This window comes from Lactuca serriola, chromosome 2 (assembly GCF_051521515.1).
Source record: "Lactuca serriola cultivar US96UC23 chromosome 2, Lser_US96UC23_V15, whole genome shotgun sequence".
Lineage (NCBI taxonomy): Eukaryota > Viridiplantae > Streptophyta > Magnoliopsida > Asterales > Asteraceae > Lactuca > Lactuca serriola.
The window spans coordinates 46522245-46547568 of NC_136409.1; the positions used below are offsets into that span (position 1 = coordinate 46522245).

At 37.8% G+C, this 25324-nt stretch overlaps 1 protein-coding gene across 2 annotated transcripts; it reads right to left on the reverse strand.

The window, feature by feature from the left end:
- Positions 1 to 521: 521 nt before the first annotated feature.
- On the reverse strand, positions 522 to 2305 carry LOC145090298 (C2H2 and C2HC zinc fingers superfamily protein). 2 transcript variants are annotated; one of them, XM_079028581.1, is made up of 5 exons: positions 2112 to 2300; positions 1958 to 2019; positions 1524 to 1605; positions 1307 to 1378; positions 522 to 760 (listed from the first exon to the last, which is right to left on the reverse strand). In XM_079028581.1, exons 1-5 carry the CDS (start codon positions 2242 to 2244, stop codon positions 651 to 653), a joined length of 459 nt encoding a protein of 152 aa, XP_078884707.1. In that variant the 5' UTR covers positions 2245 to 2300; the 3' UTR covers positions 522 to 650. The 2 variants fall into 2 exon arrangements, with proteins under 2 accessions (XP_078884707.1, XP_078884706.1); XM_079028580.1 differs by lacking the exon at positions 1307 to 1378 and having other exon boundaries at positions 2112 to 2305.
- Between the last annotated feature and the right edge of the window lie 23019 nt (positions 2306 to 25324).

Genomic DNA, 25324 nt, shown 5'->3' on the forward strand with positions numbered 1-25324 from the left:
ATCTAAAACTGCACAAATAACCATATTTTACAATGAAATTTAACTTTTGTAGAAATGACGATAGTGAAGATGCAGTCACCGATAAGAAAATGTGATCAAGAAGACAAACAGGGTGGGTTGTGGTTGGGGTAATGGGTGGGGGTGGGTTGGGGTTGCATTGGGCTTTTATAATTTGATATTAATCCAAAATTGTAAATAAGTAAAAAATATTAAAAAATAATAATAATAATAATAAGGATATAAAAAACATTTTACATGCGTTAAAGACCAGCGATGCAAGAAATTGAAACTCATAACCAACTTAACATGTGACTTTTTGTTGACCATAAGAACCAATCGTGAAATTTTATCTTTTTAATAATAATAGTTCAATGGCTATATCAATAAAATAGTAAAACTAGGTCGTGTTTTTCTTTATTTTTCAGAGAACCTCAAAAAATGTTTCTTATGTATGTATTGGTTCGCTCACTACGAAAAATAATTAAGCAATAAAACGATGAAAGTACAAAGGTTTTTCTGTATTTTACACAATAAACAAAACCAATAGTTTATCATACTCCAATCAACTTAATAATGTGCATGTATTAGCTACAAAGTATTTAATCATTCATATACAACAAAATTAAGTTCTTAAATAATACAACACAAACCTATCCCCAATCTACAAATGGAAGAGGTGGATATCCACCTTCTGGTGGCGGTCTTAACGATGGAGGTAAATTTCCAAGCATAACACCCATCCTATCTACTACCATGCCGCCTGCAAACACAAGGTATACAAAACAAATTTAGGGTTTAGGGTTTAGGGTTTAGCCTGTGTGGCATAGCCTACAGAACAATGACTAATGTCAATGAGACAGAAACTACAATTTTTCGTTCTAACAAAAAAAGTGGAGCGGCTCGCTCTTGATCTCTAGTTGGTGCAAAAGACGTGAATGTCCTCCTCATCCTCAATCAAAATAGCCCTAGAAACCATATCTTTACTACCCAGTTCGGTTGGGTCTACATTCTTGAGAGGTTATGTATGTATGTGTGTCTACATGCATATACATATACATACATATGTATGTATGCGTATTTATCTCTAGAAAAGAAAGGTGATCACACAAAATTTTGCAGCATAGTTCGCATAGAAGGACAAAATACAGAAAAACACAACATAGTTACACAACTTTATACGATTAAAGCCTTCAACTATTTTTGTAATGATTAAATGCATACAACATTATAAAAGTATGTAAATGTTACTAAACACGATAAAAATAAGTTTTTTTTTCTCAGCTAACAGTTGATTAGCAATACTTGCCTGAGAGTGAGGATCTTTCAATGGACTGACTCCCTGGGAAACTTGGCAATTGAGTTTCAATGCTATTTGCAACTGAAGAAGAGATTATTCAATATTATAATTAAAAAGGTTCAAATCTAATGCTATGTACTACTAAACTTGTTGTTTATTTTACTAGAACAATAGACAATGGGGAGTAAATATTTAAAAGAAACCCTATAAAGGAACAAGTATTCACCTGCAAAACCCTGCATGTTCATGTTTGGAAGGTTTTGATTGGGATGAACATATTTACATGAATCACCATATGGGCATGAACCCTGTAAAATAGAAAGTTGGAATTCATCAGGATAACAAGAGCAAGTGAAACTAAAAACAATCAATGAATGAAAGTTATGATGATGATGATGATGATACAGGTATTGTTCAAATGTAGGGCTACAATGTTTCATTAGGTGAACATTTTTTTTTCTCAATTTCGATGAGTATGAAACTTTTTACAATAATGAATGTGTAAATCTCGATTAAGATCATTAAACAAACGCTGCTAGCATGTCGCCACCAGAAATTTCATTCATGGTACTTTCACATTATGAAATTAACCCAAAAAGAACTAAACGCCGATTTGAAAGTTCATAAAATCTGTGGAAAACAAAGGAGCGAAGCGATTACCGTTCGGATGAAGCGATTGCAGAGTCCAACAGTTGATGATTGTAGGGATACTTGATTGGGATCTGTAAATTAGAAGAAAACATAAAGTCGTATAATACGATTTCAGTATATGTGGAGAGAGAGAGAGAGAGAGAGAGAGAGAGAGAGAGGAAACCTCGTGGTATGGAGGCGTACCAGAGAGCTTTGGCTTTCTGGTGGAGAAGGCCCTGAAGGTGGCGTTTCCGGTGGAAAGGGGTGTCCTGAAACTGCTTATCGCAGTAGTCACAGTAGTACTTACCCAGCGGCATTCCTCTCCTATTGTTTCCCCTCCGGCCAAACCCCACAAAAATAAAAACAAACCGGATTTAAAAATAAAAAAATAAATAAATAAATAAAAACTGCAAATTTGGTCATGATGAATGTAAATATTACGGCTGTAGTTCCGGTTTTCGATGTCAAAACAGAATTATAAATATACGTATATAGAGTAAATCTTTACACAACTAAGCATATGGATCCGAAAAAAAGAGCATAACCAAAAATCGACCAGAATCGAATCGAGAGGACCGAAAATTGTTTGCATCAAAACTGTAATTCAAGAAATTGTAAAAACAAATACTAAATCGGAAAGTTTATTTGGTGTTGGGTCATTCGGTTATAGTCAGCTTTCGATTCATGTTGTTTTTTTGGTCTCATATGATCATATACCTTGTCCCTGTCATTTAAGACTTTGTTTCGTCAATCTCTCTCTCTTCCGCCGCCAACTCCAATCTCATCCCAGTGTAGTGACTCCCTCCTCTACCTACCGCTTCTATTCCTCTGTCAAAATTTCCATTGTAGCTCCCCAAATCCATCGAACCTTCATAAAAAGCATAGAAATAAATCAAAGAACAAATAATTGTTGAGTTGTTGAAAACTAGACAAGATCCGATTCGAAATGCATAAACTTCTACCCCCTAACCCTCTGCTCTTCAAAACAAAGCAAAGAAGATTTTGAAGAACAATCGGTGAGAATGTCAAATTCTCCCTAAGTGAATCGAGGACATTAGGCTTCAATATATATCAGTATTTAGGGGGTGTTTAGAGTTGCATATCTAAAGTGTTTATTGACTTATTGCAATTTGGCAGAGTTAATAAGGAGTTTTTAGTGTTTGGATAAAAAGATTTTATAAGCACTTATTAAATTAAATAAAAAGCTTTTGATAAGTCACTTGACTTACTTCCTACTTACTTATTGACTTATTTAAGGGGATTTTGACATGTTGTTTCATTATTACACATAAAATAAGAGTTCAACAAACACAAAAAATATTTTATCAACTTATTTTATTTTGATACTGGATACACTAATCCAAACACTTTTTTAAAAACATTCATTTGACATCGGATAAGTTAAGAAACACTTTTACAAATAAGCATAAGTTGTTTTAACAAGCAATCCCAAACACCCCCCTTAACTGCAGCATGTTGGACCCCACCTCATTATTGATGACGATGATTCAAATTGTTACACTAAAATAACAAAGCAAATCTTCCAAGGCTAACTCGCTTCCACCGCAAGCTAAGCCTTTGGCAAGTGAAAAGAAAACCTCCTCCAAAGTCACCAAGGAAGTGTTTTAAGCTCTTCTTTAGAACTTTGATAGCATAAGGCTATCATTTAGTTAGTTGAAAGAAACAGACCAAAAGTATGTTCTTTCCGAAGATTTTAAAATCCTCCTAAATCAGATTTCTCGAATGGAGAATCAAAAAAATTCTATGCAAGGATCAGATTTTGGTAAGGGTATATCAATTTATGCAAGAAGTTGATAAGCCAATAAAGAAAGAACAAGCGAAGTATTTGGAGCAGGTCAGTATAATGATTCAAGTGGCAAAAGAATCCCAAGTATCATCCTTAACGGAGTTGAGGAAATTTGGCAAGGTTGTTTTCAAAATGGTATTTGACCATGTCAACACCATAATAAGGAAGTTGATGGATGAAATAATTTACCATCGAAGATCTAATCATGTATTACTGAAGGTGGTACTCAAAATATTCACCAAAACATATAAAGTCTTCAACATTCCGATTGATGGTTTGGATCAAATTATCATTACGGTGAATGACCTTGCAAACTATCTCACTCCTTGTGACTAATAACACCATATCAACTTAGTACTTAAACGGATATATTTTTTGTTGTTGGACCTTCTAACTCAAGGGGAGATACAACGACTAATTTATCTTTTTGTAGAAACTCCCCTTTGTTTGAGAAAATCACAGAAACCTCGAATACCATATTCTCTTGCAACCAAAGCATTATGAGTTGCATGAGGATTCTTAAAATGACCAATCATCGAAGCTATCTCCTTCGAAAGTCACCCACATGAAGAACCAAAAACTATAACTCCTCCTGCCTCACCGATAAAGTCTATTGTTGGGAAATTCAATCCCATATTTCTCCGCCCCCATCTCCATTGAAACAAGCTTCGCTCCAATATATCATTACTCCACCTCATACTTCACCGAAGAATGTCATCACTCCTTCTACGCCAAAGAAAATGGGGAAGGAAATCCAAGTCAAATTGTAACGTCCCAAAATTCAAAGCCAAAAATTTCATTTTTAAATAAGTTATTACATAAAACCATCAGTATAAAAACATTCATAATAATATCTTGTGTCAAACCAAAGTGTCAGTACTCAAAACATATTATCATAAAACCATATAGAGTGTAATCCCAAGATCTCATGTGTGGAAAACATAGTGTGATGCGCTGCGATCGAGTCGGCTCCTTTCCTTTGAAAACGAAGTACCTGAAACCAAAAATGAAAACCGTAAGCACGAAGCTTAGTGAGTTCCCCCATCATACCACATACAATATAATCACATAACATATAAATACCATCAAGCATATCTAGGTGCCCGACCTACCCCTTCGATCCTCTCGACCGGATATTGGCTAGCATATCTGGGTGCTGGACTCCCCTTCGGTCCTCTCGATCGGATACTGGCTAGCATATCTGGGTGATGGCCTCCCCTTCGGTCCTCTCGACCGGATACTAGGGACTATTTCACCCCTCTACTACCACCACATAACATATATCACATAATCATATTCTATCTAGTCTGACTGGGTATGACTACCCCTCTTCGGCCCTATCGATCGGAAATCTTGGGGACTATCTCCCCTACTGCTATTGGCATATAACATCATATCATACTAGCACATAACATATCAGTTAGAAGCAAACCTAGATGAATATCACAAAGACAATCATCTAACATACAACTCCTACTGGTGGGCCGGCATTATGGCCGTAGACCCACCGCTACTGGAAGGTAACTCACCTCACACTGCTGAAGTCCCGCAGACACAATCCCACACTTGCTGAAGTCCCGCAGACTCGACCCCAGCTGCTGGCTGACAGATTCCCGAACTGTCAACAACAAAATAACACCCAATTAATAATTGGGTCCCAATACATAACCATAAGTACATTCTTTGGTTAATTACTACATTACCCCTAGCTTGGCTTATTCAAACCCAAGGCCCAATCCATAGGCCCAAAGTCAATTAGGAATCAAAGCCCAACACATGGCCCAATTTCCCAAATTGGGCCTAAGCCTATACATGGTCTCATTCTAAGGCCCAACATCATATAATCATTAAGGCCCAAACTATAGCCCATCTATGGCCTAATTTTCCAAATTGGGCCCAAGCCTCTTCCATGGGCCTTACCCTAGGCCCATTAAATTACTCTAGACCATTTGCTTGATCTTGGATAGTCCATTTAATAACCCAATCATCAAGGCCCAATAGAAAGGCCCAACAATAAACCCAAGTGAAATTAGGGTTTCACATAAAATGATGATTAGGGTTAAGTTTCCTACTTAACCCATTAAGGACTTAATCCATTAAGTCCAATATTGCTTAGATTAATTTCCGCCAATGATTATTATTTAATATTCCACGTTATTAAATAATTCCCATGTGTCCCGATTAATTCCCCAAATTAGGGTTTTATTGGCATTATGGTTTTTCCAACCCAAATACTAACCCATTTATCAATTTGTTGGGCTTTTAGGTCAATTAGGGGTTTATTGGACCTATTAAGCCCACTAAAATATTATTAAGCCCATTAGGGTTTTATTGGGTCCATTAGAGTCCATTAAGCTTCATTGGGCCCATTAGAGTTTCACTAAGCCCATTAGGGCTTCTTTGGGCTAATTAGGGTTTCTAGCACCCCAAACGAATCAATCACAAGAGGCAAAGTGCACCACCACCCGACACGGCGGCCGGTAGCGGCAGGAGGCGGCAGCCACCACCCTAAGGTGGTGGTTTTCAAGTTCTTTTCATTATTATTTTTTTACAATATACAATGAAATTATTGAAATAAATGCACACACACACACACTACACTAGGATAATCACACACACGCAACCACCCTTGTGGTGTTCGTGTTGGAATAGTGTCTAAGGCTGCAACTATATTAGGCAAGTATTTGACCCGGTTGTGCATGGTCCTTTTGGGTTTCCTTCACCATAGCAACTTGATGGGATGATTTATTAAGAGAGAGTAAATATTATAAAGAATAATTTATAGTTATTTGATTAATATAAGTCATAGAATTAATTGGAATTAATTTGGTGAATTAAACAGATTAATTAAATAAAGGGGTATAAACTGTCAATTGTTTGATAGTTAAACTTTAGACTGTAAATCCTTATTGATAAAGGATTGGACGATTTCTAGGGCTAGGATAAGCCAAAATCGTCCAAAGGGTTATCAAGGAAAGGATATGGATTAACTTAAAGTCTAAGTTATCCAATAGGGTTTAGACTGTAACCCTTAAGGAGTCTACAAGTATAAATAGACCCCATGGGTAAGGGAAATCGGTATCTCACCTAAAGTAAGAGAACTCTAGCCGATTTCCTCCCCTCTCCTCTCTCCTAAATCATCTTCCTTGCTATTGGTGTTTGTAAGCCATTAGAGGAGTGACATATGTGACTCTAGAAGCTCCAAGACAACGAGGTCAACAAGGAATTCAAAGGTATGGTTCTAGATCTGTTTCAATGTTGTTATTTAACCTAATTAGTCATTAGAAGTCTTGGATTCAAAGCATGCTTAATTAGAAAGCCTAGATCCAAGCATTAGGGTTTTGCATGCGCACATAGGAAAGTTCTTATGGCTAAAACCCATCAGTGGTATCAGAGCCAGGTTGGTTTTCTGTAAATTGTTGCTTGATTAACTGAAACAAACCTGCAAAATTCATTTTTTGGTTTCTGAGTCATGGACTCGGCGAGTTCCAAAGAGGACTCGGCGAGTAGGCCTGACTCGGCGAGTCCCTTTGTGCACTCGGCGAGTCCAGGCGTCAGGAATGGTCAGATTCGGGATTTTTTTTCATAATTATCTTATGGAAACTTTCCTTAAACTAATTAGATCAATCCTAATCCGATTTTTTGATATATATGACTATAATCTTGATCTAATTAAAGATATTTATCATCTAATAAAATATTTAATTTCCTTATATGATAATTAATTAATTATTTTGATTATTTTGGTAATTATCTTAAAAGAAATCTTGAATAAAAATCAAATATAGATAATTAGGATATTAATTGTTAATTGGAATTATTTGTTATTTGATCCTCCATGTTTTAAATGTTTAAAACTTGTCCTCAAGTTTTGAAATTTATATTTGTGATTAAAAGTTTTAATTTAGACAACTTAAATTTCAAACCCTAGATTTTAAAAAGTTTAAAATTCAACCCTATACTAATATGATATTACTAGAATAATATATATATATATATATATATATATATATATATATATATATATATATATATATATATATATATATATATATATATATGTATAACTAAATGCTAGTCTTACCGTTAGTAGGCCTCATTCACGAAGCCGATCTATAAGGTGGGTATAAGGTTGCGGCCTATAAAAATGGCGCTTAATGGGTGTACACTCACACCCACCGCTTGCTTGGTTGGTGGAGGGTCGTTAGCCGAACGGGTAGGATAGGGCAACCTCATCCTCTCATTAAAAGTATAATAAGTAATACAAAGTAACTACACATTTTTTTTCCAATCTTAGTTACTTTAGGAAAAGTGAATTAATGCAATCCCATGAAATTACACTTTGCACCCTTGCTAAGAAGTTAGTGGAGCGTGTGTGGTTTACCGGCACACTAATTGGTTCTAAGCATAGGTGGCAAATGGTGATTCATTGTTTATCATAGTTCGATGGAGCGTGTGTGGTTTACCGACACATCGAATAGGTGATCGTTACAATGAAGGCACCATGTGAATTTGCATGGTAATTCACACCCGCTTTGTGATCCTCGGTATCCCAGTCACAAACAAGAGGGGCATTTCGAGATTTAAACATGCCATTGAATAGTTTCAATGAATCTCATCCGAACCTAGGAATTCTCAATACACTTAGGACTAATAGTTTAAGTTTTGTGATGGAGAATTAGTGAATCGTCATTCACTTACCTTCAATTTATTTGCATGTTAGATTACGACATCCCTTTTCTAGTATGTAAATGTTATTGTTGGATCCTAGCCCTAATTTTTATTATTGGGTGATAATTAGGGATTCTTATTCTAATCTATCTTTGTCCTTTCTATTTTTAGATGTCGAACGCTAACAATGCTGGTGCTAGTTCTTTCACGTTGATGAGCCTTTGCCAAAAGGCCACCTTCGATGGAAAGAACTTTAGCGAATGGATAAGATACATTCGCACCATTGCTCGCTATGAGGATAAGGAGTATGTCCTCGATGAGAAGCTCGAGAAAATCAACCCCGAAATCGCTACTCCGGCCGAAATCACCGCTTTCGAAAATCACGAGCGTGATGCAACGAAAGTGCATTGCATCATGATCGCGACAATGAACTCCGAATTCCAAAAGTCCTACGAGCACATGTACCCGTACGAGATGCACCAAGACTTATTGGAGAGATACCACCAAAACGCGAGACAAGAGCGTTATAAGATTTTCACTAACATGATTTCCGCTAAGATGGGTCATGGAGAATCTCTTACCGTGCACCTGCAAAATATGCAAAGGTATGTCGACCGCCTTCGCAAGTTAAATGTTGACCTTGGAGAAGACTTGGCGATTGACATGGTGCTTCACGCAAGTTAAGTGTTGTTCCTGGTAACAAGTCTATACGAAACTCCACTTGCCTATCAGGTGGTAATCCGGGAAGATCTTCGGGAAAGACTTCCGGATAATCACACACAACCGGTATATTCTGCACCTCTTTCTTCTCCTTCTTGGCATCGATTACGAATGCCAAGTATGATGCACATCCTTTGGACAAACATTTCCTGGCTTTCATCAGGGAGATGATTCCAGAATTCACTCTGCGTTTGTCCCCATACACCATAAATGATTCTTTTCCGGGTGGGTTTACCTTTACTATCTTCTTTCGGCATTGAATCTCAGCATCGTTGGCGCTAAGCCAATCCATACCCAAAACGATGTCGAAACCGTTTAACTCTATGGGTAATAGCTCTTCGTGGAATTCGTTTCCGTTTAGGTCAATGACGATGTTCCTAATACGATTACTAACAGGTACGAATTTGCCACTGGCAACTTCTACAATCAGGGCATTATCTAGTTTTTCTACAGGCAATGCTAATTTCCCACCAAATTTATGCGACACAAAGGAGTAGTTGGCTCCAGAATCAAATAGTATATTTGCAGGCAAACCATTTACAAGAAAGGTACCTGAAGCGACGTCTGCTGCCTCCTTTGCAGCCTCGAGCGTCATCTGGAAGGCTCTCGCCTTCGGCTTCGGTGGTATGTTGGGTCTTCCTGTCTCCTTCTTCTTCGGGCAATCCCTTGAAATGTGCCCCTCCTCGTTGCACTCATAACACACCTTCTTAGTGAACGTGCATTCATTGGCATAGTGCCAGGCTTTCCGCATTTGTAACAAGTGACCCCTCCGTCACACTTCCCAGAGTGCTTTTTCTTGCACTTGTCACACCACTTCGCTTCTGATCCTCCTCCTCTCGAACCAGACTTCGAGAATCTACCCTTCTTACTGGACCTTGAGGATCCGTCAAATTTCCTTTTCTTGCCAACCTCGACTTTGCTGGCAGCTCTTCCCTTAATCATATCCTCCACAGACTTGGCAGCCCAGATAGCTGCCTCCAAAGTAGGTGCCTGACGCACTGGCACCGCGTACTCCCATGGTAATCCCTTTGCATACTTATCAATTTTCGTCAGCTCATCCGGAACAAGACGCAAGGCAAATTCCATCTTTTCTGTGAAGTTGTTCGTGTATTCATCGATTGACATGCTCCCCTTCTTTAGGGTTAGAAACTGGTTCTCTAGCTCGAGCAGGTTTTGAGCTGAGCAGTACTTTCGTTTGAATTGTACCAGAAATTCTGCCCATGTCAGTTCCAGGGGTTTGTTGGGGCTTAAAGTCTTCCCCAAAGTATTCCACCAATGTACAACGCCTCCTCGAAACTGACGCACTGCAAATGTGGTCTGTAGCTTCCCTCTGCAACCGCATGTCATGAAAGCTAACTCCATCTCCGAGATCCAATCCATGACTCCGATTGGATCTTCCTTTCCCGTGAAAGTCGATGGCTTGCAAGTCTGAAAATCCTTGTACTTGCATCCATTTCTCTCGAATCCGTCATCTTGGTTATTTTCTTGAACTATTGGTTGGTTGACTTGACCAACAGTTCCACTGTAGTCTCCTTCCTCAGTCTGCCCTTCGTTCAACTCGGGCTGTTCGATTTGAATAGTGCCTTCCTCTCGATTTTGCTGGAGCAAACGTCTAGTTTCCTCCATTTGACGATCCAACATAGCCTGGATCATCGCTTGCACTCCGGCCATCGTGACTGGCTCAGGTGCAACTTCTTCTACAACAGGTATTTGTTGAACCACTGGGGGTTGGTTCCTATCTCCATTCGCGTTCACGTTTCCGCTACGAGTCCTTGCCATCTTGATCTATACACCGAATAAGGTGAATTTAGATCTTTATTTAGGATAGACGTTTAAATCGTCCTTATCACTCCGAAACGTTTACATGTTAGTTCTAATATCGTAGTCGTACGTTTAGAATCCTAAACACATAAAGTTTCCAGATCCGGTCGGCAACAGACCATAGATCCGAACAATTAACAGCATATTATGCACAAAGTATTTAGCTCATAAAAGCATTTTAGGCACAATTCCTAAAATAGGCAAGTGCTCACACCTCACAATCATCGCTTAGCATTCTAAGTTTAAGTCTAGAAATCCTACAAATTCCTAGTTCGCTTAAACTAATGCTCTGATACCAACTGTGACATCCCCAAAATCACGGCCAGAAAAGACCGGTTTGTTTATGCTTTGTTTAAAAATCAGAGTTACATTTTAAATGAAAGTGTTGCGGAATTTGTCCCAAAACAAAAATATGATAAAGATTTATCAAAAGCATTTCCATAGAAATGTATTTCATTAAAAGACTCGGGATGTCATGTTCGTACAGATCAAAAGCATAAACAGTACAATATAAGCCTTACTACATTATTTCATATCTACAGGCCTATATCCGTAATCCCTCGTCCAAAACATCACACCTATGCTCATGCGCCACTACCTGTAATACATAAAACTGAGTGGGTCAGGCTTGGGAGCCTGGTGAGCACATAGGGTTTTCAACCCACAATAAATAAGTTTATTAATTTCATCGATCAACAATAACCCGATTACCCGTTCCCGTTATCCTCACTTTACGTCCCTAAACACCTATCATAAGGGACCTAGCCTAAGGATCATCATTGGGACGGACACTACTGCTAAGGGGATTCCTCAGCAATAAATGTCCTAAAGGCAACCATGTGGGGGATGGAGTACACCGGTGAACATATCGTTCACAAACACCTACAGGTTGCGAGCCTGCTAGTGTTCCACTGGACTGTCTAGAAGAGTCCGTGGTCGTCATCCATACTCCGCTAGATGACAGAATCAACAACATCAACATCGAGGCCTCTCATCATTTTATCACACATCACCTATTGCATCTACCCATGTTTTACCCCAACATTTTCGTAGATATAAAACACATATACAGTTTAAATCATTGAAAACATGTATAACAACGTTCATCTAGCATAGATAACAAGTATTCAGATAATATGCACACATAGCACGTAATTTATATAAAATACTTCATATGTATGTGTAAGTTGAAAGTAACTATGCACTCACCTTAACGTTCGATAGACGATTAGTGTTCTGGAATGGATGCGAGAAGGTCGAGTAGTATTTCCGTGAATATGAATCTCCGAGAAAATTTAGTTTCCTAAGGAAATATTAATATAATTAATATTTGGAGGGTAGTTTGGTAATTAACCAAGGTATGGGGTCCATTTACTAATTTAATAAATCAAATGGTGTTATGTTTGTCAATACTTTTCAAATTAATGGCTAAAATGAATTATATAAATTCCAAGTTTGCATCTTGGACTTATTTTGCAATGAAATTCCATGGAGGGGGCTTTTAATTATTTTGAATTACTATAAGGACTATATGTAGTTAATTGAAATGGAAGTTTGGAAAAGAAAAAGGAAAAAAGAAAAATATGTATATATGTTTCTTTCGTATTTACATATATAAATATATATGTTGTTTGTAAATTAGGAAATAAGAATGGGCTACTTTGTAAACTAAACACAACTTGAGGGTTTGTTTTCAATAAAATAAATGGAAGTTTGAGCTTTATTTTCAGATTTTACTGATCAAACAAACAATTTGTATGTATGGCTAATAAAAGAAATGAATGGCTTCTTTCTTTTGGCCACTGATCGAAAATACATCACATATGTGCATGAGGTTTTAAAAAAGAAAACACATGAATTTGCCTTGCTTCCCTAGTGAGTTCGAACAACATAGGAAAATAATAATAATAATAATAATAATCTTAGCGATGGAGGACTTAAGGTGGCACCAATATGGTAGTGATGGTGCAAGATTGGTGCTGGACGGAGGAGCTTGTGACAACAGTAGGTGGTGGAAATGGTGGTTAGTCAATCTAAGGGAGATAGAAAGGGATATAGAGATCAAGATTGAGAGAGAGAGAGAGGGGAAGAAGAGGAAGATGATGGCAGATTTTGTGAGTGAGAAATGAAGGTGTCTAAGCCTCATTTTATAGTAAACACACACACTCACATACAAGTTTGGGCCATGCCTCCAGCCAAGCAATGTACTCACAAATTGAAGTGTGCAAGCAAAAGAGTGAGGATGAGGAGAAGATCATGTGGATAAGACCAAGAGGAGAAGCAATTGGCTGGGGATTTTTCTCCCATGCAAGTCATGTGGGTCCACATGGGTTTTTCCTCCTTTAATTGCCCAAAACACACAAAATCGGGTGTCTCGAGATCTCAACATCGGATTGCGTTTTTGAAAATTTCTTATGAAAGAGGGTAATTCAAGGATTCCAGAAACCCGAACGGATTAATTTTTGGAGTTATGGAACCCCGGGAAATCGCACTTAAAGTTTTGCGTCTAAACGACACTCGATGTCCTTTTTCGCAACTTTTATAAATATTTTCGTTAAAAATATTTCGAGTATGAAATCAAATACTAGACCATATCTTGAGTCCAAAAACGCCCTCGGAAATCCCGTCGGCAAAGCATAAGTACCGCAAAGGATCGATTCGGTTTTACGCGATTAAAGAAAAGCAGTGTTTTACTGTCTGATTTTCGTAAAACTGCCGTATCTTTTGCATACGAACTCCGTTTTCGACGTTCTTTATATCCACGCGTAGGCAGAAACGTACTCTCCAACTTTATGTAATTATATCAGGTTTATCTCACAATTTAATTTTGACGCTTTTTTTTATTCTTTATTAATTATATCTTTATAATTAAATAATAAGCATATAAATTCACATAATTCACAAAATACTCAAATATTTCATCTTTATTACTTCAAAAAGAGTTACAAGAGTTGACCTAAACTATTTCATTGAGAAAAATGCTTAGCCCTGAAACTCGAGCGTTACAGATTTCCTCCCCTCTCCTCTCTCCTAAATTATCTTCCTTGCTATTGGTGTTTGTAAGCCATTAGAGGAGTGACATATGTGACTCTAGAAGCTCCAAGACAACGAGGTCAACAAGGAATTCAAAGGTATGGTTCTAGATCTGTTTCAATGTTGTTATTTAACCTAATTAGTCATTAGAAGTCTTGGATTCAAAGCATGTTTAATTAGAAAGCCTAGATCCAAGCATTAGGGTTTTGCATGCGCACATAGGAAAGTTCTTATGGCTAAAACCCATCAGTTCGGTGGTGGTACACGGTGGTGGATGTGGCTTTTCCGACAAATAAACCCACATAACCCGAGTTGAACATGAAAAACGCACCCCACCGGAAATATTGTGGCGGCAGGCGGTGGCTTGTGATGGCAGAAACGAAAAATGGCAGCAGCTAATGGCGGTTTGACGACAACAGCCACCATGGCCGACTGCCATGGTGGTTCTTCACAGCTTCACTCGACAAAGCCCATAAGCATGCGAATCCACATTGAAATCCTTGAGAACATTACAACACATCCCTACAGTCGCCCTCCTAACGGTGACGACGACCGGAGATGTTTTTCAAGAAAGTGAGAAGGCTGCAAGGAGCAATGGCGGCGGTGACAACACGAGCTAGCTGATGCGGAGAAGAAATAGGAACTATAGTGGCGGCAGACTCCAACTAGCGGCGATCGGAGAAGAAACGGGAGGAAGAGAATGATGAAGGAGGGCGACGGGCGTCTCTGAAGAAGGAACAACGCAATAGCAGCCTTGGTACCGGCCTTCATGCCCGTAATCGGAGTCGCAAGGATCGTCGGCGGTTCACCAAGGTCTCACGGAAGCGACGACTGGGACGAGGGGTGAAAAGGTGAGGGTGACGGCTGGAAGATGGGAGACATAAGGGTGGTGCGGCTGAACAAATGAGGCTAGGGTTAGGGTTTCATAACCCTTATATACCGACTCCTCATACTATTTTTCCATAATGACCAAAATGGTCCCTCCAGCTCCAATTTAATTCGAAATAGATCCATATTTTACATTTCTAACCCCTCCTTCAGAAAACCCTTACAAATCAAATCCCGATAATTACTATGCAGCCCCTCCTCTACAATTTCTTTTCAACAGAAATCCATATATTACCATTCAGCCCCTAAGCCTCCAAAATCTCTTCAATTTAAGTCCCAGAAGTTAGCATTTAGTCCCTGTCTTCATTATTACTTACAAATTAAGTCCGGATTTTACACTTTAACCCCTAATCTCTTAAAGTGTGACAATTAGCTCTACGAGACCATCATTTGGTATATAATTATTTATTTTAGGGGTTCTATTCGTTCATTAATTGATTTATTTAATTAATAAATAAACAGGGTGTTACAAAAATAATAAGTGACCCAGAAACGTTTATCATATTTTTTATATCATATCAGTATTCACCGAATATGATAAAAAAAACAATAGCACATGGATTAGAAAATAATGTCGACTCTTTAAGAACAATTGTATGAACAATTTGTTGAAGAACAACACGACAAACCATTGGAGCCAACCATTTTAAATCCGTAAGTTAACTGATGAAGATATATATCTTACAAAACATATGTTGTTCTATCATCACTTGAGTTAAACTGGGACATTCCTAATGCCGCCTTCTATAAAATATCCATGGAGTTAAATCAAAGGATTCTAGTTGCACAAAGACTCCCAAAGGAAATCAAGTGCATACACCACCACCATCTTCGTTCCTTTGGAAAAAAATTAACCGTATTTGGTCTTTAACTACGCGGACTAAAGTCGAGGGGCTTAAGAAGTGAAGCTTTTAGCACACCAAATTCTTTCAATATTGTTGGATTAACGTGTCTAAGATCATAACTAAATTTGTATATACTTGTAATTAAAAGCAAAGACCTTTTTGGATTGCCCTCATAACTAGAACTTGGTTAGAATGACATTTTGTAGAGAGAGGTTGCTTTATTAGTTTATTATATGATTAATAAATTGTAATAAATTATTTGTTAATATATTATGTGATTAATATATTAATTGGAAATGGTAATATTAATTAAGAATTTATCAGAAATTAATTGGAATTAATTTTGGGATTAATTAAAATTAATTGAGAGTGCAAAAGGTTGAGCTATAATTGCTCACAAGTTGAACAAAGGAAGGGTTCCAAAACTTTCCCTTATGGAAGGTTTTGGTATGCCCTAGTAGGGCATTCTAGAAGTCTCCTGATGATAAGGAAACTAGATAACCACCTGGATTTGAAATATTATTATTATATGTTCGAATTAGGGTTTCTATGGTTTCCTAAGGAGCTATAAATAGGACCCTTGGGTCTCCTATTTTCGGCCACTCATTATTCCAAAAGGATGGCCAAATTTTGCCTCTCCATCCTTTCTTCTTAATAGTCTTCTATTTCTAGGGTTTGGGTACAAACCATTAGAGGAATCATAATTTCAATGCTAGGCTTTCCAAGACTACTACAATGGATTAAAGTGATTTGTTTGCTACAACAAATTAAAGGTATGTAACCCTAATTCCATGATTTTGATTATATTAAGGTTCATGTCACTTTTGTTGTTTATAGTATGTTACCTTCAAAGTGTTATGACACAAATCCTTATAGGTTTCATGTGCCCTCTTAATTGTTAAGTGTTGTTTATGCATTGTACATGTATTTATAACCTATAAAATCCATGAGTAGTATCAGAGCATTCTGGTTGTTTGATATTGTAAGTGCATGAGATGAAATGAACAATTTATTTTCAAAAAACTATATGTCACGTCGTGGCATACCTTCTACCACTACGTGACACTAGCTAAAATCAATTTTCGGGATTTTCTGACTAATCTAGTTAATATGGTTATTTTTAGTGATTATCTAGTTTTAATTTTGCTAAAATTCAAATTTTCAATGCCTTATATTATTAAAATAAAACCACCCTAAATATTAGGAGATAATCCATCTAAGCATCATGTTGATTCAAATCTGAAGGTTGAAGACTTAGACTTAATGGATTAAGTTGAGAAAGACGCATTGTTGGTCCCTTTAAGACTTATAATCTAGATCTTAGTGGTTTGGACCATCCTAATGGATAAAGTTGGAAACTTTATCCATTATGAAGCTATTAGGAATCTGATATGATGTTTTAGCTTTGGTCCTAATGGATTAATCTCTTATTGAAGAAAAGCTTTTCTGACAAGAAACCACGACGTGGCCATGGCATAGTCGTGGGTTGGCCACGACATGGACATCAACTGGGGTTGACTTTGGTCGTTGAATTTTTGACCAGTTTGACTTTTGGTCAAACTTGGGTAGAATTGAGTATTTAACTAAGGACTAGTCTCAGTTTGGCTTTAAGAAGCTTAGGTTGGCCGTTCTGTTGCTGAGGTAAATGTTGGGCTTCTGTTGAGTAGTCCAAGCGAGTCTTCTCACTATAATATGTAGGATACTAATCATCTTTGTGACTCTTGCATGTGTATGTTGGGTTGGGCCCATTTATTATATGTTGGGATGGGCCCATTTATTATATGTTGGGTTAGGCCTATTTATTATATGTTAGGTTGGGCCCATTTATTATATGTTGGGTTGGTCCCATTTATTATATCTTGGGTTGGCCCCACTTATATGTATGTTATGCTGGGCACATTTGCCTGATTGGGTTGGGCCCATTTGTTATATGTTGGGTTGGGACCATTTGCATGATTGGGTTGGGCCCATTTGTATGTTGAGTTGGGCCCATTTATATGGTATGTGGTATTTTGGGGAACTCACTAAGTTTTGTGTTTATGGTTTATGGTTTAAAATGGTTTAGGTACTTCTGGTTCAAAAGGAAGGGCCCGACTTGATCGCACTGCATCTCCTAGAGATTTATTTTGTATTGACCGTTTATGATTTTACTCTGATGTTTTGAGAATATTTTAACTTTGGTCGTCGTTTAGAACAAAGAAGGAATAGTCTTGACTTATGTAAATGAAAATTTTACTCGGTATTTTTTGGGATGTTACAAGTTGGTATCAAGGCCTTGGTTAGAGGGATTCAGGCACACTCTCGAGTATGTTTGAATTCAAACTGAGGAATTGATAATATTTTTGAAAGAAAATAAATTTTCTAAAGAGATTTTTACAAAGAAAGGGGTGCGATGCGTGCAATCAGTCGAGCTCAAGTAAGTACTCAGTTGTACGCTAAGCGTACTCGCTATTTGGCTTGTACGCTACGCGTACAGACTTGTATGCTCGATGTACACATCTATTAAGCTAAAATTGTCATTAAGAGCTTAATGCTTAAGTCCAGAAGTCCAAACCACATATCTGAGTCCTCACACGTGTCTAGAACCATAAAGTCACTAACTTGGTGACTTTGCATGCCCCAAAAGAACCAATCTTCACGATAAAGCATCATACGTTCACCAAATGGACAACATCTCATGCATGGGGGATTCAAAACCCTCAATGAGATAACTTTATGCATTTAGAACCTCAGAAACACCAAGAGTGGCAACTCATAGCTCCTGGAGTGGTACCACACCACTAGATCTCATTTTTAGGGCCAAAAAGGGACCAAAACTCATACAAAATAAATCTAAGCCAACAATGAACAAGATCAAAGTTTTTTACGTCAAACAAGCTGAAAATAAAGCACATAATCACAAGCTCTTCCTCGATCCACAACCTTGCAACAAACTCCATTTTCTTGAAAATGACCCAAAACACCAAAATGCACACCATGAGCTCATAAACACAACTATGGTGGCTAAGGGACGATTTCTAGGGTTTTGGGGACTTGGAGGCTGGTAGAAAGGTTGTTAGAGTTTAAATGTTGTAATATGTCGAAGTGTTAGTTGTTACGAAGGATCTTTAGTCTTCGTAAGAAGAGTCTTCGGAAGTAATGTTATTTTTACTAAGGTATTTTAATGAATAGTCTTAATGTCTAGTCCTTAGTATTTTTATTATGCTTTTGTACTCCTATAAATAGGGGTATGTACTAAGTGAGTAAAAAAAAAAATTTCACTGAGTCTTTGACAGATTATTCCTTTGTACTCTGTAAAATCAAGAGCATAATACGAGCCCAATATTATATTTACTCTCGTGTTCATCGTTTTTCTTCTTTCTGAATTCATTACATGAATTGATCTTAAACTCGATTACAAATATCATCAAAGGCCAATCCAAAAGACTTAATGTGCTTATATAGGGCACACATCCATAAATTAGGGTTTTCCCGTTACCTTTCATACGCCCCGCGTACTCCTCGTACGCCCAACGTACGAGGTCTCACACCCTCGATTCAACCCTCGCAGTACGCTAAGCGTACACCACATTACACCCATCGTAATGTCCTTCGCATCGGTACCCCCTGTGTACTCCCTAGGTATGCCCCACGTACTAGGGTTTGTCTTCAAACCCTAACACATTCTGAAGGCCATAACTTATTCGTTATAACTCCGATTCCGACGATCCTTATGTCCATGAAAAGGTAACGAGAAGATCAACACTCTAATCAACCCATACCTGTTTTACCATATCCTAAACAACATCCAATTTCCATAAAAATACGAGCTAACAAATTACCAAAATACCATTTGACTCCAAAACACAAACCGAAAACCTAGATCATCCAAATTACATCATCCACCTCTAAATGAGCCTAAAACTCAATTCTTTAAGCATCTTAAGCCTGCTAATACCCAATCCCTGATCACCGCCCCAAAATGGGAAACGATTCGAAACAGGGCATTACAAGAAACCCAACAGCTACCTCAGCATTAGAACAACCAACCCAAACCTCCTAAAGCCAAACTGAAGCCGACACTTAGTCAAATACTCAATTCTACTCAAGTTTGACCAAAAGTCAAACTGGTCAACAAGTTAACAGTCAAAGTCAAAGTCAAAATTTCCAATTATCATCCTTCCATGTTGTGGCCTTCCTTGGCCACATCGTGGGTAAAAATGCCAAAACATTCACTAATTCCCTAGTTGCCACGTTGTGGCAGCCTAAGGCCACGCTGTGGGGACTGGTCTGAACAACTCAAACAAGCGTAATCCATTTTCTTCCGATTCCAAGAGCTCCAAAGCTTAGATCTGATCCTTTCCAATGTCTTAATGGATAAAGTTTCTAACTTTATTCATTAGGAAGGTCCAAACCGCCAAGATATAGACTTTAAGTCTCAAAGGGACCCAAAAATGCAGCTTTCACAAATTAATCCATTAAGCCGAAGTCCCCCACTTCCATATCTGAATCAACAAGATGTCTAGAGGGATAAAGTTTCCAACTTTATCGTACAAGATCTAAACTTTAAAACACCAAAATGGCCTAAAGGACCAAGATAACTTGCATGGCTAAAAAGAATGGCAAAAGATCATAACTTTCCTAGTCCATGAGGTCCAAGAATCATTCCAAACTTATCAAAAGATGTTAGAGTCTTCTCAACTCCAAGATCACCCATAAAATGTGTGACAACCGTCAATTTTTGGTGAAGACAAAGTCAAATAAAGTCAACAGGTCATCTCATCTAACCCTTGTATATTAGGGTTTACAATATGTTTTCTATTGTACAATGTGACATCCCCATTTTCACGGCCAGAAAAGACCGATTTTGTTTATGCTTTATAAAAAAATCGGAGTACTTCTTTTAATAAAAACGTCGCGGAATTTGTTCCCAGTAAAATATTATAAATACGTTATCAAAGCATTTCCGTAGAAATGTATTTTTATTCATTTTAAAACATTTGGGATGTCATTGTCAATAGAGAAACATAAGCATAAACAGAACTTACATTCATTTACACTAGTGATCTACACCTCTTTAATCTCTCAGTGTAGTGTAACTTCATATCGGCACCTGTGATTCAAATAAGCTTGAGTGAGTCAGGTTGGGAAACCTGGTGAGTACATAGGGTTTTCAACCCACAATAATATAATTATTATGTTTAATCATCAAACAGTTAACCCAATTACTCATCCCCATTATCTTATTTACTCTTAAGGATCTACCCTAAGAACTAGCTATTTCCCATTCATTCATTCCTAAAGATTATCCCAAGGAATAGGTACGAAGTCCATCGTTGTCAATGACACAACTATCAAGCACAACTGCTAGTTCTATCACTTAGGCGCAACTACCTAAATTGTGACATTCTCTACGAGGCGTATCTGTCAGTATTGTCCTTTAGGCGCATCTGCCGAGGTTATGATGTTCTCTATTAGGTGCTTCTACTGGTAGAGTCCTTTAGGCGCATCTGCCAGGGTTATATCGTTTATTGACAGTATTGTTTCCGAGAATCCACTCGCAATACATGTCGATGGGTTTTTAGAGTACAGCTAGTGAATACACAGTTCAAATAACACCTACAGGTTGCGAGCCTGCTAGTGTTCCACTGGACTGTCTAGAATAGTCCTTGGTTGTCATCCATAATCAGCTAGATGACAGAGCCAACACTTGGGTAAAAGGCTTCTCTCATGGTTAACCTCTCACCCTTATCTCATGGTTTATATCACCTCTTATCATTTTGTTTTTGTCACACAGCAACTATTTCATCTACCCATGTTTTACCCAACACATTTTGTAGATATAAAATACATATACAGTTTAAATCATTCAAAACATGTATAAAAATCTTTCGCCCAACATAGACGGCAGGTATACAGACAATATGCACACATATCATGTAATTTATATTAAATACTTCATATCTATATGTAAGATGAAAGTAACTGTGCACTCACTTGGTAAGGTGGTGCCTCGGTACTCGAAAAGCACTTCGTTATCTCAAAACAATTTTCCCTTGACAAAACCTAGTATCAATACCACTAGGGTTTAGTCTAACGTTAACCACGACTAATTAATAGTCTAGCTATTATTATTATTATATAAGCGTTAAACAACACTATTATATAACTCATAATAAGAATAGCCCAAATAATTATTTGAAGGTCCTAATAACATTACTATATTAAGATATACTAATGATAGGGTAGGCGTAGCTCATTTACAACAAGTTTTCTCGAAAACCGAGCTCCATTGAAGCAGAGTTTTTGATCCGAAGGCTCTTCTTTTTGGAGCCGTCGAGCATTTCGGGCTTCCGCTTGGTGCTAGGGAGGCTCTCTAGGCTTTTTTTTTTGGGGGGGGGGGGGGTTGGGGGCTTAGAGAGATGTTCTAGAGAGAGAGGAAGAAGTTGGAAGGTGTGAGGAATAAAGGGAACCCGACATCTCTATTTATAGGCTTCCTGGAGCGTCACCATGTCGTGGTATTGTGTAGGCTCCAAGGTTTCGCCTGGTGCTGACATGTGTGCGATGGTGCTGACACGTGGCATCGCACACAGGGTGGAATCAGCCGATTGTCAAAAATTCATAACTTTTGCACACGAGCTCCGTTTTCGACGTTCTTTATATCCACGCGTAGGTAAAAATAAGATCTACAACTTTCGTTTTGACTTCGTTGGCTAATTCTTGGCTGATCATAAATTTATTAGTACAAGGAGATCATACTGTTAAATGTCCGCGTAAAATTCGTAACTCCTTTATACGGACTCCGTTTTCGTCTGTCTTTTTACTGTTGAGTTCCTATTAATGAGATCTTCAACTCTCATTTAGGTCGTGAACTAAAATTCGAGTTTCGGGCCGTGCATTGCTATGCCAAATCTTAGAAAATTCATAACTTCCTCATACGAAGTCAGATTTGGGCGTTCTTTTTTTGTATGTTCTCGGTTTAACGTATACTACAACTTTTGTTTAGATCGTTAAGGCTAAAAATCGTTCTATCGTAGATTCACTATTAACGCTTCCCGGTGTCGTGCCGGTTCCGTCGTGAAACTTTGACCGGTCATAACTCCTTCGTTATAACTCGGATTTCGGCGTTCTTTATATGTACGGAACCCTTGTAACATAAAATACAACTTGGTTAAGATTAATCCTTCTAAATAATCTTCCATCAAAAACTCATTTTTTATGCTTATTGTCTCTAAATTGACTAGCCCGGATCTGCGGGCGTTACATACAGCGCACCATCTTAATACAAAGTATCACTTAGAGGTTTCATGTGTTCAGGAAATCTAAGCCCTAATCAGAATAAGTGATGTAACGACTCGATAAAACACAACTGCATACCTTATGAGGGCGCATAACACTCATAGCAAGGCTTAACAAGGTTTATAAACCTTGCATTAAGAGGCTAAACACTAACAAAGGTCACAAACAAAGTCTCTCTCAATCTCTCTCGCTCTATCTCTCTTTCTCCCAAATCTCTCTCATAATCACTTTTCACTTTTTATAATTACTCGGGGCGTCCCGACCCTTAACTTAGCCAAAAACCACTCGAAACGAGAAGTTTATTTGAAAAACAACCTTAAAGGACCGAAGCCACCTTCGGTTCGGTTCCTTGCACTTCGGTTCTGTCCCAGTCTGTTTTCGGTTCATTTGTTCTCAGTCCATCTCGCCTCGGTTCGGGTCAAGCCATTTCGGATCGAACATACCCTCGGTCCTGAAGCAACCTTTGGTCCGAAGATCACCTACCTTTGGTTCTCAGCAACATAGACCAAACCTGTGACAACCCGAAATTTTTATTTGTATAATTTCCCCATTCAAACACTTCAAATATTAGTCAAAAATATTTCATTACGTTTTTGGCCGGGTTTAAGTCTGTTTGGTGTTTTATTTTATTTTTCGTCAAGCGATTAAATAAAAGTAAGAGTTGTGATTAGTTAAGTGTATCGAGTGAAACAACCTGACACCTTAGCTAGGTGTTCATGGCCAAACAAGGGGTGTTTGGGCCATAAACACCCTTTCCCCCAAGACTCATGCATATAGCATGAGTTTACACTCTTGTCCTCATTTACCCACTTCCCACTCAAGAACATAAGAACTTTTCTCTCAACTATCATAAATTCATCCTTCCAAGACCACCAAAAATGTAAGTTTTCTTCCCTAAATTCGTTCATACAACACTAAATCTAGTGTTTATACATCATTTCATCTTTGGATTTTCAATTTTTACATAGATATTCAAGCAATCATCAAGCACCAAGAACACATTAGTGTTATTGGGTCCTAAAACACCCTTGCAAGCTTCCTATACGTAAGTACACCCTTCCAAACTAGTTATCTACTTAGTGTGCTTGAAAATCCTTGGAAAGAACACCAAAACCCCCTAAGAACATGGGTTTACGGTTTGGGAATCTCCCAAAACTGTAAACACCTTTCAAAGGGGTTTTGATGCCCCAAACTCCTTCCAATGCTTGACTAATGAACAAGGGGATTGCATGAATGACCTAGAAGCACCCAAATCACGAAATGGTTGGAGTAACCATGAGTTTACGGCCGTAAAATCATGAGTTTACGGTAGTAAACTCCCAATAATGGTCCAAAGACCGTAAACTCCATAAAGTGTGCCATTTCGAGCCCTAACGACTTCCTAAGCCTTTGATTCAACCCTAGGGCCTTCTTTTGTGAAGCATAAGACCTTGTAGCACCCAAACACACTCCTCCCATGAGTTTACGACCATAAAATCATGGGGGAAATGGTTTAAAAACCGTAAACACCACCTTAAGACTTCCATTTGAAGAGTAAACTCCAATGTGAGGCCATATCCTCCTTAGATGCAACTCCTAGCACTTGAAGCAAAGTGTTTTCATGCATTAGAGTGTCTTTACTTACTAAATTATGGATTAAATAACTAATTGGATATAATGATGTATCACTATATGTTACATAGGATCCGGGTGTGTGTTCAAGTCCTCACTCGACACCTAGCCTCCCACTCAACACTTCCATCAATCCACTCACTACAGGTGAGTTCATACCCCTTAATCAACCTTTTAAATGTTTTTAAATGTTTTTATGGGGGGGGGGGGGAATACAAGTTGAATCAAACAAGTTATAGTATCAATCACATGTGATTTATAATTTGTAACTAAAAGGATATTCTATACTTTTAACTGCTTTACCATCAAAACTGTTTTAAATATTTACCAAACTCAATTTCATGTTAAATGGTTATGAAACTATTTCCAATGTTTTAAATTTATTTTGTTTCCAAATCATATCTACACTAATATATTTATATAAGTAAGTATTGAAGGACTTAGAATTGATAGCTCGCCCTACTTCCTATTCTTGTTTGATTGTGGACTTAGGGTATTCTGTTATCTGTCCGACTGTCGTTGAATTCTTAGTTATATATTATATATATTTATTTCAGATAGAAAAGTCTTCACTTCAGTTCAATACCTTTGTATATCAAAGGCATACAACTAACATCTCTATGTAACTATAATGGGTATAGTTAAGGATTATCGCTCATTACTATTATCGCCATGACACTTACTATACTTAGTACAGTTATGAATCTATACATGCTAAATACT

Coding starts and splice junctions, on each gene's coding strand:
- LOC145090298 (XM_079028581.1), bottom strand. CDS start 2,244: ATGCCGCTGGGTAAGTACTACTGTGACTACTGCGATAAGCAGTTTCAG. Junction 2,020..2,111: donor GTACGCCTCCATACCACGAG/GTTTCCTCTCTC, acceptor TCTAATTTACAG/ATCCCAATCAAGTATCCCTA. Junction 1,379..1,523: donor GAACATGCAGGGTTTTGCAG/GTGAATACTTGT, acceptor TCTCTTCTTCAG/TTGCAAATAGCATTGAAACT.